This window comes from Mercenaria mercenaria, chromosome 15, assembly GCF_021730395.1.
Source record: "Mercenaria mercenaria strain notata chromosome 15, MADL_Memer_1, whole genome shotgun sequence".
NCBI lineage: Eukaryota > Metazoa > Mollusca > Bivalvia > Venerida > Veneridae > Mercenaria > Mercenaria mercenaria.
Window position 1 is genome coordinate 60,977,682 of NC_069375.1, and position 24,120 is coordinate 61,001,801.

Genomic DNA, 24,120 nt, shown 5'->3' on the forward strand with positions numbered 1-24,120 from the left:
ATTCTGCCGGTCCTGGTGTGTTTTAACAAATACCTACTATTGGCGCCATGCTTGTACAAAGAAACAGTTCCATCATATCTGATATAAATTTTACAATAAAGAACATATGAGAACAAAAAAAAAATTATTGCAAAAGAGTGCTGCGCCCTCGTGAAATTATTATGCCTGACGTATAACTGCCCATCGTGTATAAATAGTGATAAAGCACTGTTTTGCTATAAGACCCATTATTTCTGATTAGCAAATAATGGTTTTTATTTTTGCGCACGAAGCGTCGTGCGTACTCATGGTTACTGGTGGTGTAATTCATTCGGATGTATTCGTATATTGATAGTGCAAACTTCCGTTTCCGATTTCTTTCAATCTCGTGCTATCCAACGGACAACATCGCTTTTCAAAGTTATAAAAATATCTAAGTAAATCTACGTTATATACCACCCTTCTTGATATAGAATCATGCCGGGCAGAGGCAAAGGCGTGAAGAGGAAAACACGAGCAGCAGATTATGAAAATTCTAGATTGCTACAGCCAGATCCAGGTAACTCTAATTCAAGTTCTAATGTCATTGATTTTGAGGAAATTATGAGAGTTTCGGGTATTTTACCCGTTCCTAATACAGATGCAAATACTGAACAAAACAATTTGTTTGAAAATAACATTTCGGATGGAAGTAATCAAAATGACGGGTGTGGTGGTAGCGACCAATTTAGGTCAGGTCAAATCTTGCCCGAAACAAATAATGCAGAAATTCTTGAGAGTCCTACACATATGCATGAATTTAATTCGTCTGCTTATCCTTTACTAGGAGCGCAACAGAGCGTTCAATTGTCAAACGTCACGCCTGAATTAGTTCCCTTAGCAAATGACGATATCGCGGCGCACGTGCCATCATCATTAAAACAGCTGATCGCAAGGGGCGAGTATATAAATTTAGCCTTGTTGTTGAAAGGTGCTATTGAGCTAGCCGACTTTTATAGCCAGGGTAGCATTTTGCGCATAGGATCGGATGGTAAAATCGAAACTCAAGCGAAACAGTGCAAAGACAAAATAAATAGCATTGAAAAAAATGGACCGACGCTTTTTTGATTTACGCATCCATTTATCTGTCATCGCACGTAGAAAAAACATATGAGATTTTGCATTATATGTGGTTGATTAGGGAGTGCGCAGCTAGGCAAGGCGGTTTGTCATGGAGAGATTATGACGAACAGTTTAGGCTAAGACAGGCTATCAGACCCACATCTTGGGCATCAATTAATAATGACCTCTGGTGGAGATGCGTACAAACTAGGCCGCAGTACTTGCCATCTGAAAGGCCGGCAACACCGCGTAATCATCTTTCATGTAATCCTTTCAACGAGGGCAGGTGTACCTGGCCAATGTGTAGATTTCCACATGTATGTTCCAAGTGCGGTGCGTTACACGCAGCTATACACTGCCCAAGAAACAGAATAAATAATACATCACAATTCAACAATTACCCTCAAAACTCTCGGACCGGAAATTTTCGTTTTTTCCAATCCCAGGGGACGTGGCGCATTCAGAGGTCAGTTCAGGGGTCAGTTCAGAGCGCCCATTAAAAAATAAATCGGAGAGGTTGGCTCAAAATTTAGATTTGATTAACTTAGCTTATACGCCAATAAATTTGTCCGCATTGCGTCGTTATTTATCAGAGTACAAACATAAAGATTCTGAAGTTTTGTTGAGCGGTTTTCTTAATGGTTTTAATATGCATTACGAGGGTCCGGTAGTGTCCAGGGAAAGCAAAAACTTACGATCTGCTTTATCGAATCCTGATATCGTTCAGCAAAAATTAGATAAAGAAATAAACGCTGGAAGAATGGCCGGCCCGTATTTAGAAAAACCTCTTTCAAATCTCATAGTTTCGCCTGTGGGCCTGGTACCTAAGAAAACTCATGGGGAATTCAGACTTATCCACCATCTTTCATTTCCAGAGGGAGAATCAGTTAATGACTATATTGATACAAAATTTTGTTCCGTGACGTACACTAATTTTGACGCAGCAGTGACTATGATTCAGGAATTTGGCAGACACTGTAAACTTTTCAAAATGGACCTCAAAAATGCATTTCGCTTGTTACCAATAAGAGTGCAAGATTTTAAATTACTTGGTATAAAATTCAATAACTTTTATTATGTAGATAAAGCCCTCCCTTTTGGCGCATCTGTAAGCTGCAAAACATTCGAACAGTTTTCAACCTTCTTGGAATTTGTCGTTAAAAACAAGCTGACGTCAGGGCAGCTGATTCATTATCTTGATGACTTCTTGGGTGGAGACAGAACAATGCCTTTATGTAAATATGTCATGGATACATTTACAAATTGCATGAAGGATTTAAATGTACCGTTAGCAGACGAGAAAACCGAGGGTCCGTCTGAAATTATTGTATTTTTAGGATTAACTCTTGATTCAGATAAAATGCAGGTGCGTATCCCCATAGAAAAAATCGAGGAGGTAGTCGGTAAAATTAAAATCATTTTAGGCAAAAACAAAGTGACTTTACGCGAAATGCAATCCCTCATTGGTTCGCTTAACTTCTGCTGCCGGGCAATTGTTGCCGGTAGACCGTTTTGCCGGCGTTTAATCAATGCAACTTGTGGCCTATCTAAGCCATTTTATCACATCAGAATCAATACAGGCATAAAGCTGGATTTGCAAATGTGGCTGTCATTTTTTGAAAACCATAACGGCATCTCCGTTTTCCATGACAGATATTGGTTATCGAACTCGGATGTACAATTATTCACTGATAGCGCAGGAGGAAATGGGCTTGGTTTTGGCATCTTTTTTCAAAATCATTGGTGTAACGCAAAATGGCCAGAGTCGTGGCATGCTGAAAAAATTACTGATAATATAACGGCTTTGGAGCTTTTCCCAGTTTTAGCTGCGATAAGTATTTGGGGACAAGATTTAAGGAATAAAAAGATAAGATTCAATTGTGATAACGAGGCGGTGGTGTATATTCTTAATACATTAACGTCAAAATCAGACCTGGTTATGTGCTTAGTTAGAGCTCTCACACTGAAATGTTTAGAGCTGAATATCATGTTCAGAGCAAAGCACATTCCGGGAAGTCGGAATAATATTTGTGATGCTCTATCTCGATTTCAGGAAACAAGGTTCAGAGAACTAGCCCCCGAAGCAGATTCGTACCCGGCACCAGTCCCGCAGTATCTCTGGAACATCTTCAGCGTACAGCAGTAGTTATTATGCAGAATAGTCTAGCAGCAAATACTTTTCAAACTTACAATACAGCACTTAATGTATTTTCTAAGTTCAGAAATTCTTATAACTTTGGTGAACAATGGCCTGCAACCTCACAACAAATCATTTTCTTCATTGCGTACTCGTTTCATAAAGGGTTGTCCCCAAAATCTGTAAGAACTTACATTGCAGGTATAGATTATTTTCATAGAATTCATTCATGGCCTCCTGTAACGGATCATTTTTTGATATCGAAATTATTGGAAGGCTGTTTTCGTTTACGGCAAACAAAAGATATAAGAGCACCCATCACAAGGCAAATTTTGTCTAGTATTTTGACAGAATTACCAAAAATTTGTTATAACGTTTACGAAATAAAATTGTTCACTTCAATGTGGCTGTTGGCTTATTTCGGTTTGTTTCGGATAAGTGAGTTAGTAGCATGCCACGCCGTAGGATCAAGTTATTGTATAAAACTCGAAGATGTAGAAATTTCACATGACAAACATTTTGCTGCCCTAACTTTGGGCAAATTTAAGACAAATCAGTACAGCCAGCCAACTATATTAAAGATTACAGCGGAGTCAGATCCGAAATTTTGTCCAGTTCAAGCACTGACAAGTTTCCTATTAATACGTCCTAAGATGGGTGGTTCTTTATTCTGTCATTCTGACGGGAAGGTAGTAACAAGACATCAATTTTCTTCAGTTTTACAAAAGTGTATTCTCAGTGCAGGCTATAACAGTGGGCAATTTACATCACATAGCTTTCGTATAGGCAGGGCAACAGATTTGGCAATTTTGGGTATGCCAGTGTCGGCTATTCAAAAAATGGGTCGCTGGTCGTCTGACGCTTATAAGTCATATATTCGTAAATAAATACAAATTATTTTCTATCCTGCCAATTATCATACTAATTATGTGAATTTATTTCTGCTCTATAGATATCTGGATTATTGGTGACTCGCTGCCTTATTGGGCTGGCGTGAGAGCCCAGCAGTTAAGTACCCCAGACCTGAAGGCACCTGCGGGTATCAGGATTGGCTGGTGGGGCATACGGGGGATGTCCTGGGAAGACTTTCGCCATTCGATAGAAGTAAATGTCTTGCTAGGTAAACCTCCTAAAATGATTCTTATACATTTAGGTGGTAATGACATAACCAAAATGCCTGTATCAGAATTAAGAGGGATAATTCAATGTGAGGTCACATATCTAAGGGAGGCTATGCCTGATTCCAAACTAATTTGGGTAAATATTTTACAACGCCTGTCATGGAGAACCGACAAATACGGAATTCAGGAAATTGAGTCAATCAGAAAGCGAATTAATCGCTGGGGTAGGCAGCAGGTCAGTCTTCATCCGCAGCATGACATTGTGTCCATTGATATTGACTATAAAACACCAGGCTTCTTCAGAGACGATGGGGTTCATTTGTCAGACGTAGGACTCGCCTTTTACTTGGATGCTGTTAATGATGCCATTTAAAGAACCTATAAATACTTTGGTCCGTGTTAGTCATAATCAATAAAAAGTCATAATTGATTTCATATTCGTTAGTTAATTGAATTAGAATTTTTGGGGGAATAAATTTTACAAATTTATCGTGGCGGCAAAAATTCAATTGGTTGTGCGGGGCGTGCGGGCGAGCGCACGTTGGAATCATTTTCCATAATTTTATACGTTATTTCGTTAGGTAAATTGCGGCTGTCTATTATACTTTGGTTTCTCCATTGGTAGTTGGTAGCGGTTATTTACATCAAATCTTCTCAAATCGTTACAATCTCAGTAATACTCATTGCCTCACATAAATCACCGGAGTCGATTTATCGTGTATGTACACAACCGCCAGTTTGTCCCTGTAAGTAGTAATGTACACCTTCAAGTTTGTCCGTTTAAGTATGCAAATGCCATTATGTCCGCATAGCGTCCACGCCCGCTAGTCTGTATGATTCAGGTAATAATGTATACAAATGCTAGAAAGTCCGTGATATCATGTAATATCGTATACATATGTCGGTTGGTCCGTGTTAGTAATGCTGCCTGTACGTGTCTGTATAATGTAAACGTTTACGGTGTAAAAGTATGTAAACCCGTGTATAGGGTTACAGCATTAAGTTATGTAAACCAGTGTGTAGGTTTACAGTGTGTAAAGTTTGAAAACCCGTGTGTAGGGTTACGGTGTAAAGTCCTGTAAACCCATGTGTTTTGCTGGTTGGTTTAAGTACGTGAACAGGGTTTTGCCCATGACAGTGTTCGGTAATTCCTAGTTTCTCGTGCGTGTGTACTAGGCAATGTGTTTGTTTAACATTAAATTTGAAATTATTTGTTTACGCGTGCGCTTGCTCGCTCGTCCCGCAGCAGGTTTTCTTGGTACGACAGTGGTGACTCCTTGAGTACCTTTTCTCGCGGCCATTTCTGCCACACAACTCCTATCTACTAATCAAGCGTTTAGGTCTTAGATCAATGTGTACTTTTAATACCGTTCGTTTTATTGACATTAAATTGTGTAATTGGAACAACATGTTTTTAAATGGTTTATTAAATGTGTAACATGAAATCCGTTGTTGTTACTTCGGTAGTCATAAAATAAGACCCATTATTTCTGATTAGCAAATAATGGTTTTTATTTTTGCGCACGAAGCGTCGTGCGTACTCATGGTTACTGGTGGTGTAATTCATTCGGATGTATTCGTATATTGATAGTGCAAACTTCCGTTTCCGATTTCTTTCAATCTCGTGCTATCCAACGGACAACATCGCTTTTCAAAGTTCCCACCCACCACACCCTAAGTTTGTATCTTTGAATAGTTAATTAACAATCACATCATGATTGCTTTATATATTAGGAAGCTAAGAAAATGTTTGTTTCTTGTCAGATGTTTGGTTTTACACTTTTCTGCTGCCGAGTTTTGTATGCTTTCAGTTTGAAATTGATTGGAATAAGTCATAAGCACCAAATAGCCAGCACTTGGAGATACCAAATAGCCAGCACTGGGAGATAAGACAAACGGCACTTCCATGTAACAGTGACAGTCGGAAGATACTGAACGTACAATATCTTGACGCTTTGCTAGCTACAAGAAGTATTGTCAGAAAATCTTCAACATTGGAACTACTTTAGACAATTAACTGCGTTAAACTCCCATATACAATACAGGATACTTATCTATCTACAACAGCCGATATTAGTATTATCACAAACTGTTACTTTAGAATTGCGTTAGATGTCGTGGAGAATATTCCTGCCGTTTTTTAATCACCGATGTTCAGTTACTTCGCACTTAACAACTTGTAGGAAGTGATGTTAGAAGAATACTCAATCATTGAACTACACTATAAATTGTCTAGAAGTGTCTGCATTTTATCATTGAGGTACATTACTTTGACGGTTAATCAACTGCAATATGTGATGTCATAAATTGTCAATATTGGAATTGCTGAAACATTATGTGACTGAGTTTGCTCTAATCAGTGCTGCAATTTACTCTTGGCGATATTGAGGTTTGTTGGAGTAACATGTAACGTATGCGACAATTGAACTTTTTAACACGAAGGTGCTGGTGCAATGTACTCGTATTGCATGTGGTGTGCTAGGAAAGGAACTCTCTTCATGTGCAAGGGTTTATTTTGAAAAAGTGACTAATAGACATGGAAGTTTTGTTTTGGTGCAATGCATGTGATTACGATAAGGCTATGTTTAACGAATAGTGAATTTCTCATTTTTGTCATGTATTTTGTAAAACACTTGGGTGGTTATAATTTAGTATGTACAAAGTAACTTTATGACATATAGGCCTTTTGGATATAATGTGTGCATTTTTCTCAGACATCTGTTTTAAAATGTTTGTTGTATGAATATGTTTGAATTTTTAGCGGATTGCTTTGCATTCCTGCTTATTGTTACGTAGGGTTGCAGGTAGATTTCGTAATCTTATGCCCGGTATCTTAATTTGTGTTTTTGACCCCATTATGTATATGTGTGTGTATATATATATATATACATCTCTTTAAGGTAAATCGTTTTACATCAGTAAATTGATTAATTGGAAAAAATAACCAACAAAGCATACTGTCGCGAGAATTTAAGGCTTAGCTGTGGGACTATTGGACAAGCGTGTTTTATATTTCGTAATTTCAAGGTTTTGAAAATCTGTACATTCAACGTGTAAATTGCGGCTGCCAGTGACATTTTGGCTCTCCATGGGTCGTCGGTAGCAGTCGTTTACATCAAATCTTCATCAGTCATTTTTTCTATCATTTGGAATCATTTTCCATAATTTTATACGTTATTTCGTTATGTAAATTGCGGCTGTCTATTATACTTTGGTTTCTCCATTGGTAGTTGGTAGCGGTTATTTACATCAAATCTTCTCAAATCGTTACAATCTCAGTAATACTCATTGCCTCACATAAATCACCGGAGTCGATTTATCGTGTATGTACACAACCGCCAGTTTGTCCCTGTAAGTAGTAATGTACACCTTCAAGTTTGTCCGTTTAAGTATGCAAATGCCATTATGTCCGCATAGCGTCCACGCCCGCTAGTCTGTATGATTCAGGTAATAATGTATACAAATGCTAGAAAGTCCGTGATATCATGTAATATCGTATACATATGTCGGTTGGTCCGTGTTAGTAATGCTGCCTGTACGTGTCTGTATAATGTAAACGTTTACGGTGTAAAAGTATGTAAACCCGTGTATAGGGTTACAGCATTAAGTTATGTAAACCAGTGTGTAGGTTTACAGTGTGTAAAGTTTGAAAACCCGTGTGTAGGGTTACGGTGTAAAGTCCTGTAAACCCATGTGTTTTGCTGGTTGGTTTAAGTACGTGAACAGGGTTTTGCCCATGACAGTGTTCGGTAATTCCTAGTTTCTCGTGCGTGTGTACTAGGCAATGTGTTTGTTTAACATTAAATTTGAAATTATTTGTTTACGCGTGCGCTTGCTCGCTCGTCCCGCAGCAGGTTTTCTTGGTACGACAGTGGTGACTCCTTGAGTACCTTTTCTCGCGGCCATTTCTGCCACACAACTCCTATCTACTAATCAAGCGTTTAGGTCTTAGATCAATGTGTACTTTTAATACCGTTCGTTTTATTGACATTAAATTGTGTAATTGGAACAACATGTTTTTAAATGGTTTATTAAATGTGTAACATGAAATCCGTTGTTGTTACTTCGGTAGTCATAAAATAAATTATTTCTTAATTCCACCGTTCGAAGTAATTTTCATCAAAATTTTCCCTTTCACTTTCTGTTATCGAACCCCTCTCCAAATAAAAAAAATAAGATTAGCATATTAATGTAATGACAGTCTTCAATTAACAGGCTATTACGTACCCTTCGCATGGGATTTCAACATCCTAAAGCCATAACAAATAATTACTTCTTATAATAAACAGAGAAAGTCTAAATCGCATATAGAGAAAACGTACACGAATGGATATTGCCGACTGCCATTACGCATCCACTACCTTAAAACAATATTTTTGGAATTTTGCAGATTTTAATCCCTTCTGCATTATTAAGATGAAATAAGCCGTGCCATGAGAAAACCAAGGTAGTGGCTTTGCGACCAGCATGGACAAGCGTCCGCGCAGTCTTGTCAGGATCTATGCTGTTCGCTTTCAAAGCCTATAGGAATTAGAGAAACTGTTAGTGAACAGCATGGATCCTGACCAGACTGCGCGGATGCGCAGGCTGGTCTAGATCCACGCTGGTCACAAAGCCACTATGTTGGTTTTCTCATGGCACGGCTCAAATAATCTGTGTCAAGTTTGTGTCAGATAGACTACTTACTTCCATGAGTTGTTGGTGTGTTAGATGGTGCCTTGGGTCAATCTCAAAAATAAGCACGTGATTGACCCCTGATGACCTCCAACCGTATGTGTTTATACCGAGCAGGAATATGTCGAGTATCACAATAAACATTCCACGATACATTCTCAATGCTGGTTCCCAGGTCCATCAACTTCGATGAAAATGTCTTGAACATTAAGCTGGGTAATATTTACGGCCATTTTGAATTCTGAAATTATCCTGTTTGTAAATATCAGCAAAAATAATACCATCAACTGTTTGAAATAGTCTTATTTACCATATCATAAAGGGGGAAAAAGTGCTTTGACTGTGAAACCAAACTATATGAGCCGCGCCATGAGAAAACCAACATAGTGGGTTTGTGACCAGGATGGATCCAGACCAGCCAGCGCATCCATGCAGTCTGGTCAGGATCCATGCTGTTCGCTTACAGTTTCTCCAATTCCAATAGGCATTAAAAGCGAACAGCATGGATCCTGACCAGACTGCGCGGATGCGCAGGCTGGTCTGTATCCATGCTGGTCGCAAACCCACTATGTTGGTTTTCTCATTGCACAGCTCATATGGAAAATACTTGGAATTTGATTAATAGTTAAAATACAGACTTGCAACATTTCAAATCTGAAAATACAGAAGGAAATGAAAGACATCAAGAAACTATACAGTTTCCCAGAAGACAACAGGTAGGTATAAGGTTAGGTATCAAAAAACATATCCAATCTCAAGTAAATTATATGCCATTACATGACAAAAATAACTTTAAATCTTAAAGTAAATCTCAATAACCTGAAAGGTTATTCGCAGGTGCGCTTGTTGCAATTTTCTAAAAAATGCCAACTGACCATCAGCATGCTGAATAAAACTGGTGAAAATAATATAAGAATCCTTTACTGGCTGAAGGTGCAGGATGGAAATATCTGGCTTGAGGGTAATTGTTTAGGCAGTAACGAGGCTCTGCAGAGTTACCGGAAAGCCAGATATTACCGTCCGCACATTCAACTAGTTTCTTGCCTATCATATTCTTCAATTTAAGCACTATTTTATTATACTACCATATGAATTTATGCATTTATTCATAATTTTTAGTACATGAGTCATGTTACACCCAGGAGTAGCAAAACCATGGGAAATCCCTGTCCGTCATTTAATAATATCTAATCTACCATAACAAATTAGACCGGTTGCCAAGTTACCTCAACTTCGGAGATGAGATGATCTACTTCTTTGTTTGTATAGAATGCTGCTGTGTCGACGTGCGTCTGCTTCCATACCAACCCTCGTGTTGTTTTCATCAACTATATATGTAGTAATGAAATTGTAATTGCTGTCTAATTCTAAAAGTGTACAGTTTGATCAATCTTCTGCCATAACAAGGTTTTTGCTCTTTAAGTATAAGACACTACAGTTTGTATATCATTCTAAAGACTTCTGAGGGTGGTTACATAGCAATTTTATGAATTTTCAAAACATCTTGATTACATGTATAGTTTTGAATTCATCAACAAAAACAATTCAGGTGGGGTGTGCCACTTTCAATAAAGAACTTCTTAAAAATTTTAAATTTCAACTGTATTTTGAGAAATGGACTGTCATAAAACTTTAAGGATATCTTAGTTAGCATAAGGCAAACTTTCCATGTAAAATTTTTGTATAACTTTGATTTTTTTTTCGAAAATATTGACTCTGCTCAATTTTCACGTAGGATTAAATACATTTTCAGCCACAAAACTGAAATTATTAAATATATCTTAAAACTTCAAAACGGACCTACTACCACTACTTTTTATTTTCATCTGGTTGTTGCAAAATAATGCTGAAATTTACCAAAGAAAAACCTGTTATGTTACAGGTTGATTAAACAGTAACCACAATCTGACTAAAGTACATATCCTATTACGCTACGCATAGGATCTGACAACGAGCTATTGATAGCCTCGTTCTGACGACCCTTCCACTAGCCAATCAAAAGCTAACTTACAACACTCTGCAAGCTTTAAAAAGCCTTGGTTTTTGATATCTACAATTTTTATGTCGAAAGATGTCAGATAGCCGGTTAGCTCAGTCGGTAGGGCACTTGCTCTGTAAGCGAGAGGTCCCGGGTTCGAGCCCTGGATTGACTGCAAATTTTTCTTACTCTATGACATTCGAACAAGTTGTCTGATTGGTTCAAATAAAAATAGATTTGCGAAAATAAAAATAGCAATATTGGAAATCCAAAATATACAGAAGACGAATGTGAATGGGTCGTTCTCAGATCTTCGTTTAGAAGATCAAGTACTTTAGTCAGATTGACAGTAACCAATAAATGCCTCTTTAACATTGTCTGTGTATCATATACAAACATGTACATTAACGTATTAACATCCAACTGTTTTTGAATCCTAAGTTTTTTTAGTTTCTTCAAGTGTCAAAAGCCAAAAGAATAGAAAGTTAAAGGATTAATAAACTAAAACCAACAGATAGACCTACTTGTCTTAAAGTTATAAATTAGGTTTCTTGAGAATTTTCCCAAAATACTGAAAGTAATTTTGAAGGTTTGATAATTCTGCAAAACATGTTACCTTATCATGTCTTTTCATAATTTTCTGAAGCTGGTTAAGTTAAGAGTCTATTATACTATGGAAGACCTTACCTTATTCTGTTTTCAAAAGAGAAAATTCTCCCAAAGCCAGTAAACTAAAAAGTACTAATTCTCTTAGAAAAATTACCTTAACATGTAAAATGTAATCATGTACTAAGTAATTAAAGTTGAGGGTCTGGTAGTTCTGCAAAATATGTTACCTTATCAGGTTTTTTGAGAATTTTCCAGAAGCCTGTAAAGACCAAAGTCAAGGGTCTGGTAGTTCTGCAAAATATGTTACCTTATCATGTTTTTCAAGAATTTTCCGGAAGCCGGTAAAGTAGAGGGTCTTGCAGTTCTGCAAAATATGTTACCTTATCATGTTTTTTAAGAATTTTCCGGAAGCCGGTAAAGTTGAGGGTCTGGTAGTTCTGTAGAAGAATCAAGCTAAGGTAGAACTCACTGAAGGCCAGCTTCAGATCGTGCAGCTTCCGTGTTCTATTGAGCTCTTTATGCTCCTTTTCTGTAAATGACAAATTTTTGTGGAATTATTGTTCAGAAATGCAAGAAATGAAAATTTGAAACTCTGAAAAAATGTTCTTAAATATTATACTATGAACTGCATTAAGGTAGTTCTGCACATTTGTTTCACCTATTAGTGTAGTGATGGTTTTACATCATTTATCCAAATAACCCACAATAAAAATTTGAGCCATGCCATGGGAAAACCAACATAGTGGGTTTGCAACCAGCATGGATCCAGACCAGCCTGCGCATCCGTGCAGTCTGGTCAGGATCCATGCTGTTCACTAACGGTTTCTGTAATTGCAGTAGGCTTTAAAAGTGAACAGCATGGATCACTCCTGAATAAATAAATTAGGAATTGAAAATAGTATTAAATTTTTTTTGCTAGTGTTCATGCATGTGTTAACTCTGTCTTTAATGCATACAAATGTAAGGCTCACAATTACACACTTTACATACTTTACACGGCTTTATGTAAACTGTGTGCATTAAAGACAGGGTTTGCACATGCATGAACAACACAAAAAGAATATAATGCTTATAATTACAACATGCTTCCACACTAATTTTTCACTTTTTTTTCAATTTTTGCTCTCATGATCATCCGATAGGAAAGAATTTTACCGCTAAAATGAGTGTTCAAATTCATTTGCACAAACACTCCTCCAAAATACAAATTTGCAGAAATGATTCTTTACTCACATTAATCTAAGAAAAATAAAGTGTTATTTTTTCAACAAATTTATCTTACTAAATTACCTTCATATCTTTTCACTGAAATTGCTTCATTCAACGGTAAATGTGACTGTCATCATGAAATGTCTGAAACAGCTGTGTTAAACCTTTCCCGGCTAAATTTCTAAAATGAACTTGTCTATCTTTCAATTCGGACAGTTCCATAAACTGTTAAAAGGGGTGCTTACCAAAACAGTACTGACTGAATAGCAAACAGTGCAGATTATGATCAGACTGCACAGATGTGCAGTCTGATCATGATCTACACTGTTCGCAAAGGCAGAATCAACCATGCTAAGCATGAAAAGGGTTAAGAATATCAATAATAATCTTCATACCTTTAAAGAAGGCGACGCTGGATCTACGACGTCGTAAATGTAGAGTTGAAGGTTTTTTCTCATGCTCTGTATAATGCTGAAGTTCGGCCTTCAGACTCGCATACTTTCTCGTCGCTTCAGATATTTTCTCTGTTACAGTAAAAGAAAATTGAATGACTTACATACTAAATTGTGTTGATTTAAGAAATGCAGTAATTTTTTTTTTTTGATTGCATGCTAAATGATCGGCAAAGTCATGAATTACGTTATGGCCCTGTAACATATAATTAAAACATGTTTGAGAGAACATATCAGCTCTAATCAACACATACTTCATCTGATTGATCTTTTTACATATTTTAAGCTAGAATAGTGTTATCACGTGTTTGTTTCATGTTATTACATCTGCAGAACACCTCGGTATATATTGAGGGAACTAATGCTGCCTTCCACTTCAGCCATTATAAATACTCAGCCGATAAAACAATTTTTTTCTACTATTATAATATATCATTACATAACAGTAGACTTAGGCAACTCACCGTAAAAGAATGTGTTGATTTTAGCAAGTTCCTTGTCACAGAACTGGAAGAAATTTTCATCAAATCTTGCAAAGTATCGCTGAATAATGCTCTCATCAGTAACTGAAATAAATGAGGCACTTTATCAAAAAAATCAAAACTTTTCAGATGGAGAATAGTTACAATTATGCTCATAATCTTGTAATATAAGAGTCGTTTTTTGAAGGGCATTCTGATACCTTGCAGTCAATTTTATCAAAGAGAGGCAATGGAACATGGTTCGATACAGTAACCAATTTCTCATCAGATAAATTAAAAAATTACTAAATATAATATTATTATATTAACAATAATATTTACTTTTCAAAAACAATATTCTGGATAATTGTCATCTCAGACCTGGGGCCTTCAGCTGGAATGTCAACATATGATTGTTGGTACATGTGTATGATGTTGGTATGATGTTAAAACCCAACCCCCCAAAAAAACTTTCACAAGACTTTGACTGATGGTTGTTTCGACTGCTGAAAGCGGTAACACTGTTGTGGTTTTTGGATTATATTTTTTTGTAAAAACAAAAAACAAAAACGAGACAACTGAAAAGGCTGATTAGCAGGTGAATGAAATTAAATAGATAGCTTTGAGTTCCTTGCATGAAAGAATCATAATTGAGCCATGCCATGAGAACACCAACATAGTGCATTTGCGACCAGCATGGATACAGACCAGCCTGTGCAGTCTGGTCAGGATCCATGCTGTTCGCTTTCAAACCCTAATGCAATTAGAGAAACTGTGTGAAACCAGTGATTCTTAGCCTGAGAATCCTTTAAACCACTCTGTCTTGGAGGCTAAATATATCTATTTTTATGCCATCACATCATCAGGCCACTATATGGTACCAAATTGTTGCACCAAAAATTCAACTTCCATCTGAACAGCAAACAGTGCAGACCATAATCAGCACGGATGTGCAGGCTGATCTTGGTCTGCACTGGTCGCTAAGGCAAAATCACCTACACCTACCGCCAGCAGGCTTAAGATTTAATACCAGTAATGTTAAGGCTAGAAAACAATTAAGTGTCTTTTTTTTCTAACCTAGAAGTAGATCAGATTAAAGTAATTGCTTTAAATCCTCAATTCTCATAATAAATAAATATTTCACCCACTCTTATTTCTGTTATTATTGCAATTAGCAACGCCTGGAGGCAAACTTTAACATTCGATATGGCCATATAAAACAATCGTAGTGCTGAATTTCACCAATAAAATGCATGTTAGAACATGTGATTCTCTGTTAGCTCTAGATAACCCGCTATTAAGCACAAGATTCTTTATATTACTCCCACTTATTGTAAACGTCAGCGTGACATAAAAACCAGCAAAACAAATAAACAAAGTAATAGTAACAGTTTCTTACTTTTTGTTTCACACGCTGTCTGATTCATTTTACAGGCTTTTGGTGGGCATATAAATTTGTATGCGCATTTCAAATTCAGCTTTACCCATCCTATCTTTCAAAGATGGACCTGGGAGAAAATTCTTCCACTGATAAATGCCAATTTCACTGAACTGATTTTATTAGATTTTTGACCAAAGTTCGATAATTAGCTGGACTGTCCAAATGGCTCAGAAGTGATGGCTCTTAATGACACTTGCTGCAGTTTCTTGTACGAGAGATGGGGCAAAAGTTTCCCAATAACAAAATTTGTTCAAACTTTGTATATGAACACAGTTTCATGTTAGTGACAGAAAAATACAAAAACAATCATAGGTCACTGTGCTTGTTTAGGAGTTATCTGCCCTTAAATGCATTTTTCTCAAAATTTTCATATTCAAGGGCAGATAACTCCTGAACAAACAAAGTAACCTTCGATCTTTTTCCATAATTCTGTTTCTTACATGACACTGTGTTTATACACAAAGTTTGAACAAAATCTATCATTGGTAAATTTTTTACCCAAAACTTCCGCAACCGTCCTTAATTACTCAAAATTGCGAAAACTGACAGTGTCTTCCCTCAGTTGAACAGTTCTTAGTCAATGTTCACCAAACTTAGTCACAATGTTTATGGGTATAATATCTGTTCAAAGGCACCATTTATTACAGGGTTAAGAGTACTTATGAGCCGCGACAAGAGAAAACCAACATAGTGCATTTGCAACCAGCATGGATCCTGACCAGACTGCTCAGATGCGCAGGCCGATCTGCGCAGTGTGGTCAGGATCCATGCTGTTCACTTTCAAAACATATTGCAATTAGAAAAACTGTTAGCGAACAGCATGGATCCTGACCAGACTGCACAGATAAGCAGGTTGGTCTGGATCCATGCTGGTCACAAATGCACCATGTTGGTTTTCTCATGGTGTGGTTCATTTTACAAACTAAGCCCTTAGATTCAAACATATACAGTGGAACTCCGTTCGATTGAACTCAGATAATTGGAACACCACCCTTCACTGAAACTCATCAGGTGCCAGCCAAATCCCTAGTATATAATCTATATTTGTCCGATAGGTCCAAATATGGAAAATTTGAACAAGTTTTGCCAGTCCTGTCGAGTTAATGATAACAAAGTTTGACTGTACCTTAAACTGGCCTTAAAACAAACCTTTCACTATTCATCAGAATTATGACACGATTATACATTATTGTTATGAAACAAACTAAACAGTATGTTTTCTAGTAGGAATGAGTATTGCGCAATTTCATGATAAGATATCATTAATTCTGTGACACTTTTGTCTGAATGGAATCTATTGGAAGACAACATAAAGTTGCATGAAATTGCATCATTTCAACAAAATCAATGAGACTGGGATTAAATGAAAACTATTTTTCAGTGAATAGTGTTATGTGATATTATATGGATGTATTGGATAGAAAACCTGAAAACTTGTAATAGGTATGTGATTTTTCTAGTTTCAAATAGTTTTTAATAAAGGGACCAGAATGTCTGGCCAGCTACGAAAAACGGGGAAAGCACAATACCATAAAGCCTCCCAAAAGTAAAAACCACTTCGACATCCAGGGCTCAAGCTAGGGGTTGACTTGAGTGAAATGGTTGAGATCAGACTTCCGAGCCAAATACTGCATCCAAGATCAAGCTACTATTACACATGTAGCATACATATTATATATTATACCAGATTTATATAGTGCCCTTTTCACATTCAAAGGCGCTTTACATAGCACAACGGCAGCCTCACAGGGTGCAAAATTCATCCTCTACTAGTACAGACACAGAGAGATCTGACCAGAGGTACAGAGTAAGGCAAAGCCACCAGAATAGAGAGAAAGTGAGAAATCCTTCTAGGTACAGGCCTGTCCGGCTAACTTAGCCTAGCTCTTTGTGAATAGACAGTCTGGTTCTTTATACTCATTATATATTATTAGACAGTCTGGTTCTTTAACGTGCCTGGTGTATAGACGATATATGCGAAGCCGTTTTTCCGGAGAAGAACCAGTACTGGCCCCTTAGGAGGCTGGCCTCTTATTATATTAACCCTGTAATACTGTACCTTCTTCTGAAGGGGCCTGTTCCTGGGCCTGGTACAACATGTCCTTCATCAACTGAAAAATCACACAAAAAATCAATTTATATGGATGAAAGAAAATCAGTTACTTTTTGGTTGTTTTTTTTTTTTTGTCATTTCAAATATGAAAAAATATGTTTTGCTTGTAACCTGCAAGACAGTCTTTTGCAGACCCAAGTATTTTAGTGGTGTAGGCACACGGGTGCAGAGAAGAGCACCAAATTCCTAACAAAGACTGGTACCAGGGATGAATCCCAATTATGATAGGTATACTTTAGATTAAAGTCTTCACAGTCCCCATTTATGATCGAATGTTTCTCATCGAGTTGGTGCAGCCGTTCTGCGCATGGGCGGAATTTTTATCAATTGGAGCGCACGGCAAAAATACTAATTTTTTTTGCATGTCCGCACGCATTTAGTGTATAATATGCATAATATACTGACTAGAGGTTAGGGTTAGTATCACCATGGTTACAAAATATATTCATTTAAGATATTTTCGTTCAAATTTAGTTAATCCGGTATATACCGGAGTCTGTAATATATCACAGACGCACCAACTCTGCATTTAGTCACAGCCTTTATGATCTAAGTACAGTCAAACTGTGTTTGTAGACCAGTCTAAGAATACTGTTTTGTCATTGGTCAGTTTCCTTGCATGGAGAGAATTACATGTAGCTGAGAGAACTTTTTCTACATTGTACACAATGTAAAATAGGTTTTAAACTAAATCAAGTATTTTGAAGAATTTAAAAATAGCAAAATAAAATTCTGTGGTAGAGGGACTCGGTCATAACCAACATTACAGAACAGATAACAGAGAAAATTTTTCCACTGAAAATTGTCTGTTACACCATCAGAAATGGATCATTCTGAAATTTACTTCATTGCATAAATATAATCTTATCAGAGAACATAACATTATATGGGTTTTTAACAACAAAGTATTTTATAATTTTTATGAAAAACATAAAAAAATGTAAATATATAAGGTAAATATAAGATATTTTTTCTTACCTCGTACTGAATATACTGTTTCCGCCATTCTGGTGTAATATGCGCTCCCAAATGTTCAGCAAACTTCATTTTTCAATTCCAGTTTTTGTCTTGTATGATCCTAAAGTTACTTTGGAATTTGCGTTCTGTCTGGGTAAATGGATGTAAAAATTTCTTATTTCTTTCAAAGCATGTCCGTAACTTCAAATCCAGCTTTTCCTTGAATATTTTAAGAAAACAGTCTTTTTGTTAAAGTAGATTGTATTCTTAAGCAGTCTATTTCATCTATATTGGACCAGTCTATTTCACCTTAGTTTTTAAACAGTTCAGCTGTAAACCATTGTTTGTCGTGTCATCTTCCTCATTTTTTTTATCTGCAATAAAAGAAAAACATCGAATGATGTTATTTTGGGGCAGTGATAAAATTAAGGGACATTCAAAGTTTCATTTCATTGCAATGAAAACCATCAAGGATGACATCTAGCCATAAAGAGTCAGCTCACACTCAGCCAAATCATATTTTGAGCCATGCCATGAGAAAACCAACATAGTGGATTTGCGACCAGCATGGATCCAGACCAGCCTGCGCACCCACGCAGTCTGGTCAGGATCCATGCTGTTCGCTAACAGTTTCTCCGATTCCAATAGGCTTTAAAAGCGAACAGCATGGATCCTGACCAGACTGCGCGGATGCGCAGGCTGGTCTGGATCCATGCTGGTCGCAAACCCACTATGTTGGTTTTCTCATGGCGCGGCTCCTTTAATGAAAATTATGCACATACTGTAAAATCACATATTTTTGCTGGGTCAAAATTTAAGGAATTAGAAATTTTGAGTTGAATCGCGAAGTTTAACATTCGTTAAATTGTTAAAATGTTATCCTGCAAATTATACTAATGATAAATATTTATGCAATGATATATTTTCCCAAGATTTACGGCCTTGCAAATATAGTGGAAATTAAACCCTCGTGAAAATTTCTGCTTTTACAGAATTTCATTAAAATAACAGGAGCGGCGAAATCTGATTTTGACTTGCTTGTCCATTTTTGTCATTTGCTATTTTTTACTTGTCCGTATGATAGTTATATAGTAAATTCTGGTCAAATTTCACTTGTCCGTACAAGCTTTGGGACAACCTGGGCAATACGAACAATTGAATCTGCCGCCCCTGAATAAGGAACAAAGTGACTGCATTCTGTCTCAATAAAAATACATAGTCTTAGAAACGGTACATTTTTTAAAACAAGAGCTGCTGTCAGAGGACAGCAACACTTGACTCTTCAACAGCCTTGTCAACTGATGAATACAAAGTCGAAAAAGGGACATAATTTTGTAAAAATGCAAAACAGAGTTCTGGAACCTGCACAGTGCTTATCAGCTCATGACAGTGGACAAGTGTGTGAAGTTTCAATCCATTCCCATTAGTGGGTACTGAGATACCAGCTTATAATTATGTATATACAAAAACTTAATCAAAACCTGCTAAGTCGAAAAAGGGGCATAATTTTGTAAAAACGTAAAGTAGAGTTATGGGACCTTCGCAGTGCATGTTAGATCATGACAGTGAAGTGAAGTTTCAATCCATTCCCATTAATGGATACTGAGATACCAATACAAAAACTTAACCAAAAACTGCTTAATGGAAAAAGGGGAAAAATTTTGAAATAAAAAACAAAGCAGAGTTATGGGACCTGTTGAAAAAGGGGCATAATTTTGTAAAATGCAAAGTACAGCTGTTATTGAAAAAGTCAAGTCAAGTCAAGTCAAAAGTTTATTAAATGTAACAAAGGCCTCCGGCCCAAAATACACTCCATAATATATAGTAAGTAAATATATAAACAGTTGTGATCCCACAAAATGTATACATATACAATCAGATAAGTTGAAATACATATTCATAGGTTCAGCACACAGTCAACTAGTAAACATAGGCTGCTGAATATCATAATTAACAGGTCAAAAGTTTCTCAAGATACAATGCTGTTTGATATAACACCTTTTCATTATCAGAGCTACTGGTAAGTATGTTATAAAAACTTTGTATACTTCTGTCAGATGAATACCAATTAAGAAGATACTGATTACGGATCTCACTAAATTTCTCACATTGAAAAAAAGCATGATATTCACATTCAACAAAACTAGTGTTACTTCTATTATAACAAAATTGGCAGATACGAGATTCAAAAGGTGTATTGTTATGCCTACCAGTTTCAACATGCAGCTTATGGCTTGAACAACGAAATTTTGACATTGCTAGTCTGTATTTAAATGGCAAATTTATTGTAAGGTAACGTTCTGTATTTAATAAAGTTTTAAAATGTTTATAATGGTGACATCTACTTGATTCATCGATAGACTCTTTCCAGTTTTGTTTATGACAATCTATGAGTCTTTGACGAAAAATACTAACGAAGTAGTCAATATCTCCAACATCATGTGAAACCCAAACATAACCAAAACCATACAAAAATAAAAAGTGTTTGACCTGAGTAGCCCAGGTGATTCTACCTACGTTATCTAAAGATTTTAGCATATAAAAACACCGTTTAGGGTACCTAGAGTTATCCATCTGTATTAGTTTACACCAATACTTAACACAGTTAGAATAATATGTTATACAAATTGGTAGTCTGCCACATTCTCCCAAAACAATTATATTATTAGAACCTTTGCACAGCATGTCGTATCATGACAGTGAACAAGTGTGTGAAGTTTCAATCCTTTCCCATTAGTGGATACTGAGATATCAGCTTATAATTATGTATATACAAAAACTTAATCAAAACCTGCTAAGTCGAAAAAGGGGCATAATTTTGTAAAAACGTAAAGTAGAGTTATGGGACCTTCGCAGTGCATGTTAGATCATGACAGTGAAGTGAAGTTTCAATCCATTCCCATTAATGGATACTGAGATACCAATACAAAAACTTAACCAAAAACTGCTTAATGGAAAAAGGGGAAAAATTTTGAAATAAAAAACAAAGCAGAGTTATGGGACCTGCTTAGTACATGTCAGATCATGACAGTGAACTACTACTGTGTGAAGTTTCAATCCATTCCCATTAATGAGTACTGAGTCTGAGATACCAGCTTACAAACAAAACCTTAACCAAAAATTTCCAAGTCAAAAAAGGAGCATAATTTTGTAAAATGCAAAATAGAGTTATGGAACCTGTGCAATGTAAGTCAGTTTATCACAGTGAATAAGTGTGTGAAGTTTCAATTCATTCCCACAAGTGGTTACTGAGATTTATAGGTTATTAGCTTTGTATCGGGAAATATGCACGAGTTCTTCAGTGGAAATATTGCACGACTTTAGGAGTGCAATATTATTCCACTGAAGAACGAGTGCATATTTCCCGATGCAAAGATAATAACCTTTTTATTACATACGCATCTACACGTATAAATATAATGTAAATATCATAAATATTTTCAATAGCCTGAATAGGATTGACAATACTGAACTAAATAGAAAAAAATAGTGCAACACACACTGAATTACGTCACGCACCAGATATGAAATTCAGGCGTCAGTGTATGGAAAAATATTGACGTTTCTGGTACCAGTGTAACTTAACGGGGAATAGAAACGAGTATGTAATAAACCAGCTTACATACAAAACCTCATCCAAATCGGGACACGGACGCCAACGCGGACGCGGATGCCTACGCACGGGAGAGTCCAATAGCTCTACTATTCTATGAATGGTCAAGCTAAAAAGAATTAGACATCCATTACCCAAAATGTTTAAAGCAAAAACACTTCAATGTTTTCATCACACTATATCTCAAAGCCTTAACACAAATATTCATGTCACAATAAATATTTGAACACACTACAGCTGAAAGTATATGTCAGTGCATGACTGTACGTACCGGTAAATTTATGTATGTTAAAAATGAATACCCATTTAAAGCCAAAACACTTCAATGAATTCATCACGCTATTATCTTAAAGCCTTAACACAAATATTCATGTCACAATAAATATTTGATTATCCTAACACCAAAAGTATATGTAAGTACATTTCATTTATGTAAAATTTATGTATGTTAAAACTTGAACTTAGACCAGAGTACAAGTACTTTGTGATATCATGTTTACTACATATTATGTTTTGTATAGGAAGAAAAAAAGTTTTTTTTGTATAAACAACAGAGGTGACACTAATAATATCATGGGTGACCCTTTCCACAGACACAGGCTGTCTGATTGTAATTCACAGAAAAAAAAACAAAAAAACACCATCATCTAAAAAAAAAATCTTTTAAAATTTGACAAAATAATTTCAAAAATAACATGAAACTTGAGATTGTTTTTTTTTTTTTCACACAAAAAAATGAAAACATGTCTCCAACCACTTAAATTACCATGCAGAAATTGTAAAATGTCACAAATCTCCAGTGAAAATCAGTGAACCTATAACATTCCAACAATATACACGAGCCATGCCATGGAAAAAACAACATAGTGGCTTTGGAACCAGCATGGATCCAGACAAGCCTGCGCATCCGCGCAGTCTGGTCAGGATCCATGCTGTTCGCTTTCAAAGCCTATAGTAATTAGAGAAACTGTTAGCGAACAGCATGGTTCCTGACCAGACTGCACGGATGCGCAGGCTGGTCTGGATCCATGCTGGTCGCAAAGCCACTATGTTGGTTTTTTCATGGCGCGGCTCGCATAACTAGCCTTGGCAGAGGTAACTCCGCTGAAGTTTGGTTTAATTCCAACGAGTGGTAAAGGAGAAGAAGCACAGATAAAAAATTTACAAATCAAGGGTGACGATTCTGATGAAAATCATTTTAATCAGGACATGACTTTAACACACACAATTATGCTACACACACTAATCACTCCCGAGGTTTGGTGAAATTCAGCGTAATTGTATATAACAAATAGTGTAAAAACTGTAAATTTAAATCTGATTAATCAAGACAAATAACTCTGCTGAAAATCCCTGAAGTGGACATGCCGACAATATGCATCATGATAAGACTAGGCACTTTTCAATTCCATAAGGTTTGGTGTCAATCTGCTCTATTATATAACATGTATAAGAGAAGTGGCTAAAACATCATAAAATTTGATAGTGCTGGAACATGTTGACAATATGCAAAACTAAGATTGGCAATGATCACTTTTGTGAAGTTTGGTGTAATTCCTCTAAGTGGTATCAGAGCAGCTGCCCCAACAAGGTAAAATACAACAAATCAAGGGCCATAACTCCACTGAAAATCACTGAATTGGAACATGCCAACAATCTGCACAATGAGGTTTGATAGAATTCCATCCAATGATAAAAGAGTGTGGCTGAAACATCATAACATTTGGTGAACCAAGAGCCATAAATCTGCTGAAAACCAATGAACCAGAAAATGCAGAACTTACAATGTAGCATTGCAATGGTCTCTCCTGGGAAGTTTGGTGTAAATGTTGCAGGAGTTGCTGGACAAACTTTTATGACACACAGACGGACAGCACTAAATCTGCACGTGGGAGTCATACTTATAAGGGCGCAAAAACTTTTATATAATTATAGTCACACAATCATACCCATAAATAAACTTTTGTAAAAACTGCAAAGAAAACCAACTTCAAGTAGTTACAAGTGTTTAGTTACAAGTGTTTTACTATTATGACTTCACTACAGTGTTAAGAGACACTTTGTATTAACTAGATACTTCTGCAGTGACTCGACAGGACATATAGTGATAAAACAGCTGGAGTTTAATGAATAAGATATTTTATACTCCATGAAACTACATGTAAAATGTAATAAATACTGAAAAGTAAAGAAAATACTTCAGCTAAAACCTTAAGTTTGAAACAATTTACAAAGCCATATAAATATTTGGGCATTTGATAGGATTTCTTTTTTA

At 36.4% G+C, this 24,120-nt stretch overlaps 2 protein-coding genes across 3 annotated transcripts in view; one reads left to right on the forward strand and one right to left on the reverse strand.

The window, feature by feature from the left end:
- The window catches only part of LOC123556007 (xenotropic and polytropic retrovirus receptor 1 homolog), a 56,262-nt gene that overhangs the window by 28,192 nt on the left and 3,950 nt on the right, over positions 1-24,120 (reverse strand). Inside the window, exons 2-8 of the mRNA XM_053524280.1 lie at positions 18,254-18,606; positions 17,222-17,273; positions 13,725-13,826; positions 13,204-13,332; positions 11,980-12,128; positions 10,239-10,340; positions 9,025-9,189 (exon numbers count right to left, since the gene is read on the reverse strand). Of these exons, the coding sequence (XP_053380255.1) occupies positions 9,025-9,189; positions 10,239-10,340; positions 11,980-12,128; positions 13,204-13,332; positions 13,725-13,826; positions 17,222-17,273; positions 18,254-18,322 (768 nt within the window). The 5' untranslated portion in view covers positions 18,323-18,606. The remainder of the gene's footprint in view (positions 1-9,024; positions 9,190-10,238; positions 10,341-11,979; positions 12,129-13,203; positions 13,333-13,724; positions 13,827-17,221; positions 17,274-18,253; positions 18,607-24,120) is intronic.
- Positions 224-5,783, forward strand: LOC123528881 (uncharacterized). 2 transcript variants are annotated; one of them, XM_053525380.1, is made up of 2 exons: positions 224-538; positions 4,170-5,783. In XM_053525380.1, exons 1-2 carry the CDS (start codon positions 457-459, stop codon positions 4,709-4,711), a joined length of 624 nt encoding a protein of 207 aa, XP_053381355.1. In that variant the 5' UTR covers positions 224-456; the 3' UTR covers positions 4,712-5,783. The 2 variants fall into 2 exon arrangements, with proteins under 2 accessions (XP_053381355.1, XP_045164877.2); XM_045308942.2 differs by lacking the exon at positions 224-538 and adding an exon at positions 1,069-2,315.

What these genes read in the sequence shown, in the direction of transcription:
- LOC123528881 (XM_045308942.2), top strand. Translation starts at nt 1,730, where the DNA reads ATGCATTACGAGGGTCCGGTAGTGTCCAGGGAAAGCAAAAACTTACGA. An exon ending in AGACAGAACAATGCCTTTAT is followed by an intron (nt 2,316 to 4,169) that starts GTAAATATGTCA and finishes TCTGCTCTATAG; the next exon opens with ATATCTGGATTATTGGTGAC.